General features: G+C 40.4%; 1 protein-coding gene across 1 annotated transcript; it reads right to left on the reverse strand.

Moving 5' to 3' along the window:
• On the reverse strand, positions 1 to 2,763 carry tmem88a (transmembrane protein 88 a). Its single transcript, XM_047379311.1, has 3 exons — positions 2,366 to 2,763; positions 1,200 to 1,510; positions 1 to 860 (listed from the first exon to the last, which is right to left on the reverse strand). The coding sequence occupies exons 2-3, from the start codon at positions 1,491 to 1,493 to the stop codon at positions 573 to 575; spliced, it is 582 nt and encodes a 193-aa protein (XP_047235267.1). The 5' UTR covers positions 1,494 to 1,510; positions 2,366 to 2,763; the 3' UTR covers positions 1 to 572.
• Positions 2,764 to 9,933: the final 7,170 nt, after the last annotated feature.

Genomic DNA, 9,933 nt, shown 5'->3' on the forward strand with positions numbered 1-9,933 from the left:
TGGTCATTTTGAATGCAGTTGGGTGAGAAAAACAAAATAAGAATTATTCAGATTCTGGATTATTTTTAATTCTTACTTTTTGCTAGCCTCAACGTTAGTCCCTTTAATCTATTATTTTGGTTTAATAACCTGGTACATTTTGCTAAGTCAAACCCATAACTTAACCCTCTTGTGTTAAATCAACACAGGACTGGATCGGTTCATTTGGGACTCGATTAGCAAAATAACCAAAATTCAGTTTTTCTGACCTAGCAGTTTTTAGAGTGCAGTAAAAGGAATGCTGTATTTTATCTTTTAAATGTTGCTTGAATTTAACCATGTGAAAATATGTTTGCTTTCAATTTGCAGGCCTTCATGGTGAGGCTTCTATGTAAAACTCAAAGTTCTGCACATAAATGCTCATTTTACTGTAAAACAGGTATAAAATTTGTTCCATAGACAGTATACTAAAGCAACACAGACAATACAAAAAAACTTCCACTCAGCAATAGCAAACAATAAAAAGGATGAGATATTTAAGGTATTCAGTTAGGCTTTCACTCATAATTACAATGCTGATCCATCTTTCTCTCCTAAACCCAAACGCTGCCCTTCCCATCCCGCTCCTTTCCTTCTTTTTGGCCACAGCAGCCTCCTGCGCTGGGTCTCCGTTGGCGTGAGGTTGGCAAATTCTTGTAGACAGCGCGGCTGTAGGGAATGAAGCACATGCTGAGCTGTAGGTGCCGAGCCAGGCGGCAGTAGGCTGCTAGCGCCAGCACCAACAGAGGGGTCAACAGCAGGAAGCCCACTACCAGCAGAGCCACACAGCTGGTATCGTCCAGCAGGTCTGAGCAGTACACGGATGTTCCATTGGGCTGCACCTGGAGAGTAGGAGTGGGAGAGATGAGGAGTAGATGAAGATATGAGAGCAACAGATGTGTCCATGTTAATACAATATGTAGGTTAATTCACAGGATTTTTTTTGCTTTGCCGTAAGCATAATTTATTACCCCGCTATGCACTGTGGAAACAATCTAGAGCAGCATGTCACAGCTGCAAAAAGTTAAAGTTAAGCTCCAGAAAGTTCCAGTGAGATCTGAGAAAACAGTGTCAAATCCCTGGAAAAACAGCTCCCCCCATGTCTCTCTGCTGTGCAGCTAGCAGCATCATTCCAAGACATGTTTAACAAGTTATTGCATATTTCTAATCCAAAAACTTACTGTAGAATGGCAGAGGAAGCCAAATATGATCATGGCCAGAGCAGGGGTCAGGATGACGCCAAAGATGATGCTGGCCAGCCCACCATTGATGAGTGCGATGATGAGATTCTGTGCAGTCACAAGCACAGAGCAGGCCCAGCAGTCTAGAGAACCCCTCAGCTCCAGGGGACCATCTGCAGCTTCGCTGCCACCCAGTGAGTAAGGGGGTGGCACCACAACTCCTGACCCGGCTCTGGATGAGTGGCCGTGATCAGAGAACGTCTTCTCCAGCGTCCCATGCTGTGACAGACTCATATCCTCTGCTGTGTATCCTGCAGGAAGAAACTACCAGTGTCAACCCTGTTCAGTTCATGTGTAAAAAATTATTTCAATTATTAAAAAATTATTTAAAAATTTCAATTATGGTGCCTTGCAAAAGTATTCACACCCCTTCACTTCTTTTGTATTTTGTCAAATAAATGGGAGAAAGTTTATAGTATATTTTTATTAAAGGGTCTCTAGTTTTTTAGAAATAAACTGCTGAATAAATCTCTTTAAATAACTGTGTCCATTTACTTTTGATCACAAAATCTTCTCTGACCTGTAATGCCAACCCCAGATAACACAAAAAGCGCTGATGAAGGGCTCAGCCATTAAGGAATGGTTTTTTAAATAACGTGATGAAATGTGTGAAGAGTCAACATGGATAAATTCACGGCGCTTTGTATGGAGTAAATGGGCTTCGATGACTCCACCCACCCCAAACTTCAGGATAACCATCACCTAGAACAATGAGCCACAACCAACAATAACAGAACATAGCACCAATCATCAGAGCAGTGTTAACAGTGATAACTGTTACATGTAAGCTTCCTATTTAAGTATTTCAATGTTCAGGTACTATTTGAACACATTTTATGTCTCACATTAATGTTGGAAAGAAAACTTTTTGACAAGAATTTTGGTTTGTATTCTTAATTAATGAAATAAAATCTCTGTTATCTGACAATCCAAAAGCCTAAAGAGCGCTGTATTGTTTTTTAAATACTGCTTCCTGTCTTGAAAGTCCACCTTTTACTCTTCTAAGAAGCTTTTGTGCTTGTCTTTTAATGCCATCATTTGTGAACATGCTTTATCTCCACAACAAACTCATAATGAAGAAATTATCACATCTCATCTGTACTTACCGTAAGGGCTACCCCAACACTAAGCGCTCCTGCAGTTTGATGGCGACAGCAGACGTTGAGAATTTCAAGAATTTCCTCCTGATTTAAACCTTCTCCCTCCAGATCTCGAGGGTGTTCACCAGGTGAAGGTTGAGTTTCTACTCCCTTCTAAGACTGCACTCTTTTTTTCTCCTTTTTGTTTTACCCAATATTTGCTAGTTGTTAGAAAAACATTGAAATTAGCCTCAGACCTGTTATAGAGAGACTCAGAAAAAAGCTCTGAATAGTTGGAGCAAAATGTGCTTTCCCATTAGCTTCAGCACTTCCTTTCCTGACATGCTGTTTCCTGACTCTGACTCCGGTTTAAGATGTGATATGAGTCGTGTAGCCTGTATCCTGTGTTGCCTTAAATGCGAATGCGGTGTGGGAGCAGGCTGAGCTGTGTTAAAGGCTGCAGTAGGAGCTTAGGTGGGGTGGGAGGGGGGCGGGGGGGAGTCTTTGATAACCCCTGGAACCAGGGGGGTAGGAAATAAGACAGTTTATTTGGATAGATTAGAGAAGTCAGAGTAAGCTGCCCAACACATGACACTTTACACTCCCCCTGAGCACTTTCTCCTTTCCTCTGCCAGATACTGATAAGGTTGCTATGGAAATGCAAAAACTGTGCAGGACTTTTATTTTGCTTTTCATGCAAAAGCGTAAAATTGCAAGTTTCTGTTCCTTAATTCAATGCAGTGGAGGATGCAACAATGCATTGATCAAAAGCTTTGCAACAACATCCTGTTTGCAAAGAGGAAGGTAGAGGCTATGCCCGACTGGCTTCAGATGTATTTCAGAGGTTGGCACGTCAGAGATTTGGCCCCTGACCCCATAATGAAAAACAGATCTTTGCTTTCAGCATATATAAGTAAGTGAGGATGAAGGGGGTGTACCCTAGCTAATTTGGTGTGGAGATGTCATGAGATTGATAAGAAATCAGAGGGGCTCAGTTCAAAGCATTAAACTGGAAATACATGTTTTCATCCGTATTTAGAGATCTTAGTTTGATTAATTTTAACAGGGACATTTATGTGAAGATAAAAATATGTGCTTTAATAGCACAAAGAGAGATGATCAAAAGAGACCATGACATTAAGTCTCCAGTGTTGTAATGTGAGAGCAGTGTCTGGATGAGGCACTCAACAATGCCACAGTGTGTGCTGCTTATATGAGGATGTCAGTCTCTGAGTGAGATGGTAGAGGAAGAGAAGTTTTCCTGTCCATGGAATCGGGATATCCGCAGCTTTGTCCTCACTTTTGTCCACTTTGTGATGCTGATGTGTCTGCAGGTTTGGTAAACTCATGTCCTCTTACATGGAATTATAAGAAAGGAAGAAGAGAGCCCCTCGTTTCCTATGGAGCTATAACGTTTCTGGGTGATTGCTGATGTTGAAGCAGTTACATCCAACTTGCTATTTTAGTTCTCTGCCCCACTGATTGGCAATGTTAATGAGGTAAAAACTACAACCTTTTGAGTGAGTGATTATTATTTTTTATAATAATATGTTCTCAGTTCCACTTGGATAATATTTTTCAACTAAAAAAATTATATCTGCCCAGCTGTAAGATGATATTAGCAGAAAAATATTGGAAGGTAAAGTGAATGGAAATAATCCAAATGTTAATGTTACTGACCGGTCCAGTAGAGCCATCTAGTGGCCATCAACTGCAGTCTGAAAAAAGTGCAGCAGACACGTGAAAAGATTTGTTTGGGAAAATTCAGCTTAAATTCTAAATTTTATTTAGAAAAGAACAATAAATAACTCTTATTATCCAAAAGCAAACAACACAGGGCCACTGCTTTCAATTTTCCTAGGTTTGTAAACATTTGAACACTGGCAGCTTGAGCTGGTTTGATTATGGTGGCCAATTATCACTGTTACCACATGAATGAATGAATGAATGAATGAATGAATGAATGGATGAATGGATGGATGAATGAATGAATGATCCATTCATTCATTAATGAAGGAATTCCTTAATTGATTATGTAATGATAATACAAATAATAATAAAATCAAACAACATATAAAATAATGCATATATTAATAAATAATGCCATGTAATGAAGACATTAGTTTTATTATTTATTTATGCACAGTTAAGTCTACAATAAAAAGATCAAGTGATGACTGAATGAAATATCTGGGTTATTATTTTTTTCTTAAAGAGCCTAACAGATGTTGCCAGGAATCAGCAGCTTTAATGTTCTTTCCTGCACTTTGGAGGAATCGTCCTGTGGCTGAAGGTGCTTCTCCTGCAACATATTGAACACTGCAGAACTCTGTCATCAGGCTACCTATCTAGATCATAAACAATGCCATAACATATGGAGGAATGGCTCTTGAGGGTTTTAAACCACAACTTTCCCAACTTTTTGTATCAACTAGATGTCTTACTGTGGTAATGCTAGCTTGTATGTAAAAGGTAACTACATGTGAAAATGCCCTCTGTGTCAGTTTACTCTCTACCAAGTTGTAATTAGATTTTGTGCCAGTGCATTTCCATTTTGTCTTTTTCAAATGATATGTTACCTGTAAATAAACCATTTGATGTATAAAAAGTCCCCCTGGCGAGTATGAATAGAAGCAAAATGTGTACCAATTATAAGGCTATTTCATCACCAAACGTGCTCAGGGGAAAATGGGAAAAGCACCCGTATGTAAAATCAGTTTTTTTTTGTTTCTGTTGCTAACAGTGCAACAGTTAACAACATTTTTGTTAGCATGTTACCTTTCAACATTGGTGATGAAGGTATCTGTGACAAGTGGGAAGTTGCTTTCAGCTGTTGGTTTTGTTTCTGCTCTCCTCTAAACATATTCAATTCAATTCAGTTTATTTATATAGCGCCAATTCACAACACATGTTGTCTCAAGGCACTTCACAAAAGTCAGGTACATACATTCCAATTAATCCTAACCATTGAACAGTGCAGTCGGAGTTAGGTTTTTATTCAAATTGGATAAAAAGTTTTTCTATCTAAGGAAACCCAGCAGATTGCATCGAGTCAGAGATTTGTAGCATTCACTCCTCCTGGATGAGCATGTAGAGAAAGTGGACAGTCACTGGCGTTGACTTTGCAGCAATCCCTCATACTGAGCATGCATGTAGCGACAGTGGAGAGGAAAAACTCCCTTTTAACAGGAAGAAACCTCCAGCAGAACCAGGCTCAGTGTGAGCGGCCATCTGCCACAACCGACTGGGGGTTTGAGAGAACAGAGCAGAGACACAAAAAGAACACAGAAGCACTGATCCAGGAGTACTTTCTATGGGAAGGAAAAGTAAATGTTAATGGATGTAGCTCCTTTAGTCGTTTCACCTAGAAAGAAAGAACAGATAAACTCTGAGCCAGTTTTCAAGGTTAGAGTCTGAAAGAGAGCACATATAATTAGTTACAGTAAAAGCTCAGTCAGTAGCTATATCTAGGAGAGAGAAAGGGTTAAACACTGAAAGACAGGGCCAAGTGGATCATCTGTAGAAAGTGAGCATTAAGTTGTTGCCAGCAGAAGCTTGTACAATGCCCCTCTCCAGAAAGGTGTCACAGGTAGACACAGAGTCAGGCCAGGTGTAGCTTCTAGGAAGAGAAAAGAGAGCGAACATAAAGTTTAAAACTGAAATAACAGCAAATAATGCAAAATTGAAGAGTAGTGTGAGAATGTAACGAAGAGGGTGAAAGTGGTCATTATGTCCTCCAGCAGCCTAAGCCTATAGCAGCATAACTACAGAGATAGTTTCAGTTTCAGTTTATTTATTTATATAGCGCTTATTTACAACAATGTCATCTCAAGGCACCCCGCAGTAGGTCCGGAACGGCGGGCGGCCGCCGGGGAGGCCAGATCAAACCACCGAGTGCCAGAGCCCGGCCACCTCAGAACAGGCCACATGTAGGGGCACTAAGTAAAATAATAAACTGATAAAGTTTGTCCATCTAGAGCCCACTGATGGCCATTGTTACACTAAAAACCACAAGGATTGGGATACCTCTCTCTGTCAGACTGATTATAACCACTGGAAAAGAGAAGGGGTCATACAGGTAGCAGAAATGGATGGTGTGTTTGCACCTCAACCATAACTGAGCCGATTTAGGCTAAACCTGACTCCCCCTTACTCCATCCAACAGGGAGGGAGGAAGGCGGAGGTAAAAAAAAAGGAAGATAGCTCAGGATAACCTAAGCAACTCTAACTATAAGCTTTATCAAAAAGGAACGTTTTAAGCCTAGCCTTAAAAGTAGACAGGGTGTCTGCCTCACGGACTAAAACTGGGAGCTGGTTCCACAGGAGAGGAGCCTGATAACTAAAGGATCTGCCTCCCATTCTATTTCTAGAGACTCTAGGAACCACCAGTAAACCTGCGGTCTGAGAACAAAGTGCTCTGTTAGGAACATATGGAACCATCAGATATCTGATGTATGATGGAGCTAGATCATTAAGGGCTTTATATGTGAGGAGGAGAATTTTAAATTCTATTCTGGATTTAACAGGGAGCCAATGAAGGGAAGCTAAAATAGGAGAAATATGATCTCTCTTTTTAATTTTCATCAGAACTCTTGCTGCAGCATTTTGAATCAGCTGAAGGCTTTTAACTGCATTTTGTGGACATCCTGATAGTAAAGAATTACAATAGTCCAGCCTTGAAGTAACAAATGCATGGACTAGTTTTTCAGGGTCACTCCTGGATAGGATATTTCTAATTTTGGCAATGTTCTGGCGGTGAAAGAAGGAAATCCTAGAAACCTGTTTAATAAGGGATTTAAATGACATGTCCTGGTCAAAAATAACACCAAGGTTTTTTACTTTATTACCAGAGGTCAATTTAATGTCATCCAGGTTAAGTGATTGACTAAGCAGTTTCTTTTTTAAAGACTCCGGTCCAAAGACAACAACTTCTGTCTTGTCTGAATTTAGAAGCAAAAAATTTTAAGTCTTCCAAGTTTTTATGTCTTCAAGACATGCTTGTAGTCTATCTAAACCAGCAAAGAAGTTAACATTTCTGTTAGCATAGTAATTTTCTAACTTACATTCAAAGCTTTTTGTGCTACAGTGCAAATGCTAGGTTTTAGGAAGCTAAACAGGAATAAAAAATATGCATATTTTTTTGCTGACAAAAATGCTATGTTGCAGCAGCAATGTGTAACACAGTGTAAATACTAGCTTTTATGTAAACAAAACCAAATAATGGAACATGTGCTTACATTTGTTTAAGTTTTGGTCCTGTCATGCTCTATAACAGTGCAACAGTAAACAACATTTTTGCTAGCTTGTTGGTGTGTTACTTTTCTAACTTCCTGTTGTGACCGTGCTGTAATTCCCTCCTTTGTCGTCCTTATTCCCGGGGTTGTTGTTGTAGGATAGAATGTATTGGCCAGTTCTAATAGCAGCAGCTACAGTAAAACGGTTTGTTTTGACAGCTCGTCATTTGAATTTAGCTGTATTTTCAAAATAACTAGTTTACAGTTTGGCTAAATTTCTACTTTGATCATCACCTATGGACATGTCCTTGCAAAGCCTAATGACAATGTTGTAGCCTACCAGAGAAGAGGAATCGGCTTCAGAGAAGAAGTCTTAGCATTTCTGAGAGCAGATCAGGTTTCATTTTAGATTTAAGATAACCTAGTCCTTTAAAAAAAAAAAGATTATAATAATTGCATAAAAGCCCAGTCATATAATCTCTGGCTAGATTCTCAATCTACAGAAGAAAATGGATTACAGCAAACATTTTTTTTTTAAAGTTTTTAAACTTCATTTAAAAGAACTCAGGGATTCAGTAATTTTGCAGTTTTCTGGAAGGAGGTTCCAGATTAGTGGAGCATAAAAAATGAATACTGCTTCTCCATGTTTGGTTCTGATTCTAGGGATTCTGAGTAGATTTGAACCAGAAGACCTGGTCTGGAAGGATAAAAGACAAGATAAAAAAGATACGACAACAAATATTTAATGTATTTTGGTGCTAAGCCATTTAGTGACTTATAAACTAGCAGAAGCATTTAAAGTATATTTTTCAGATACAGAGAGCCAGTGTAAGGACTTTAAAACTGGGGTAATAGGCTCTACTTTTTTAGTTTTAGTGAGGTTGAGGGCAGCAGCGTTCTGGATCAGGTGCAGCTGTCTGACTTTTTAGGCAGAACAGTGAAGACACTGTTGCAGTAATCGATTAGACTAAATTAGACTAAAGATATATGCATGTATATGTTTTCAAGATCCTGCTGAGAAAGTAGTCATTTAATACGGGAAATGTTCTTCAGGTGATAGAAGACTGCTTTGGTGTTTTCCTGTGCCTCTGAAGGTTCAGTAACTGACTCCATCTCTACACCCAGATTTGGGCCTGATCAGTGGTTTCTAGCTGTAATACCTGAAGCTGCGCACGTTGGAGAAGTCTGGGTGTCTCTGCTGAGCCTACCGCCCCAGCGACCCGGTTTTGTCGGGATCTGGGATATTCTGTTTGTTTTTGCCTGCTATTTACACTACCTTACCACTAGATGCCGCTTGAGCTCAGGAGGTGAGAGGGAGACAGGTGTTCGCAATCTTCATCAAACTGGAGGAGTATAATGGTGCGTTCACACTGAACGCGATTTCTGCGATAGGAGCGGCCGATTTACATGTTATCCCAATGTAGAGGCGCGTTCAGGAGCGGAGCGTCGCGGTGCGAAGGAGACAAAGGATGCGGCGCGGAAGGCGCGCCGAGCGAAGCGGGAGCGGACCGAGTGCGATTGACGAGTTGAAAAATCTGAACTTTTTTCTAAATTCGCGTCGCGTCAACCAATCAGGGACTGGATGTGGCTGTGACGTAGGGTGAAGGCCCGCAGAGGAGAAGAAGCGGTTGTCAGTGAAGATGGAGGACCAGATCATAGTGGCGGTGTGCGGCATGCCAGAGTTGTATGACTCAACTAATTACTTTTACCGAGACAAGTACAAAAGGACCTGGCCTAGGTTATGTTTAGGCACAAATATCTTATATTTAGGAGATGTGGATATTAAAAATCGGCTCTTTTTTTATTGAGCGGAGATTTATTTACTCACCGAAGACAGATGGACAGGCGTTCAGCAGCGAGAAATACAGCGCCGGTAGTGTCCCAGAGGTCGATTCGGCTCCTTTAGTCGATTCTAGGTGAAACGACTAAAGGAGCTACATCCATTAACATTTACTTTTCCTTCCCATAGAAAGTACTCCTGGATCAGTGCTTCTGTGTTCTTTTTGTGTCTCTGCTCTGTTCTCTCAAAACCCCAGTCAGTCATGGCAGATGGCCGCTCACACTGAGCCTGGTTCTGCTGGAGGTTTCTTCCTGTTAAAAGGGAGTTTTTCCTCTCCACTGTCGCTACATGCATGCTCAGTATGAGGGATTGCTGCAAAGTCAACGCCAGTGATTGTCCACTGTCTCTACATGCTCATCCAGGATGAGTGAATGCTACAAATCTCTGACTCGATGCAATCTGCTGGGTTTCCTTAGATAGAAAAACTTTTTATCCAATTTGAATAAATAACTGAATCTGACTGCACTGTTCAATGGTTAGGATTAATTGGAATGTATGTACCTGACTTTTGTGAAGTGCCT

The sequence above is a fragment of the Girardinichthys multiradiatus genome, chromosome 11, assembly GCF_021462225.1.
Source record: "Girardinichthys multiradiatus isolate DD_20200921_A chromosome 11, DD_fGirMul_XY1, whole genome shotgun sequence".
In the NCBI taxonomy this organism is placed as follows: Eukaryota; Metazoa; Chordata; class Actinopteri; order Cyprinodontiformes; family Goodeidae; genus Girardinichthys; species Girardinichthys multiradiatus.

Coding starts and splice junctions, on each gene's coding strand:
- tmem88a (XM_047379311.1), bottom strand. CDS start 1,493: ATGAGTCTGTCACAGCATGGGACGCTGGAGAAGACGTTCTCTGATCAC. Junction 861..1,199: donor GCTTCCTCTGCCATTCTACA/GTAAGTTTTTGG, acceptor CCTACTCTCCAG/GTGCAGCCCAATGGAACATC.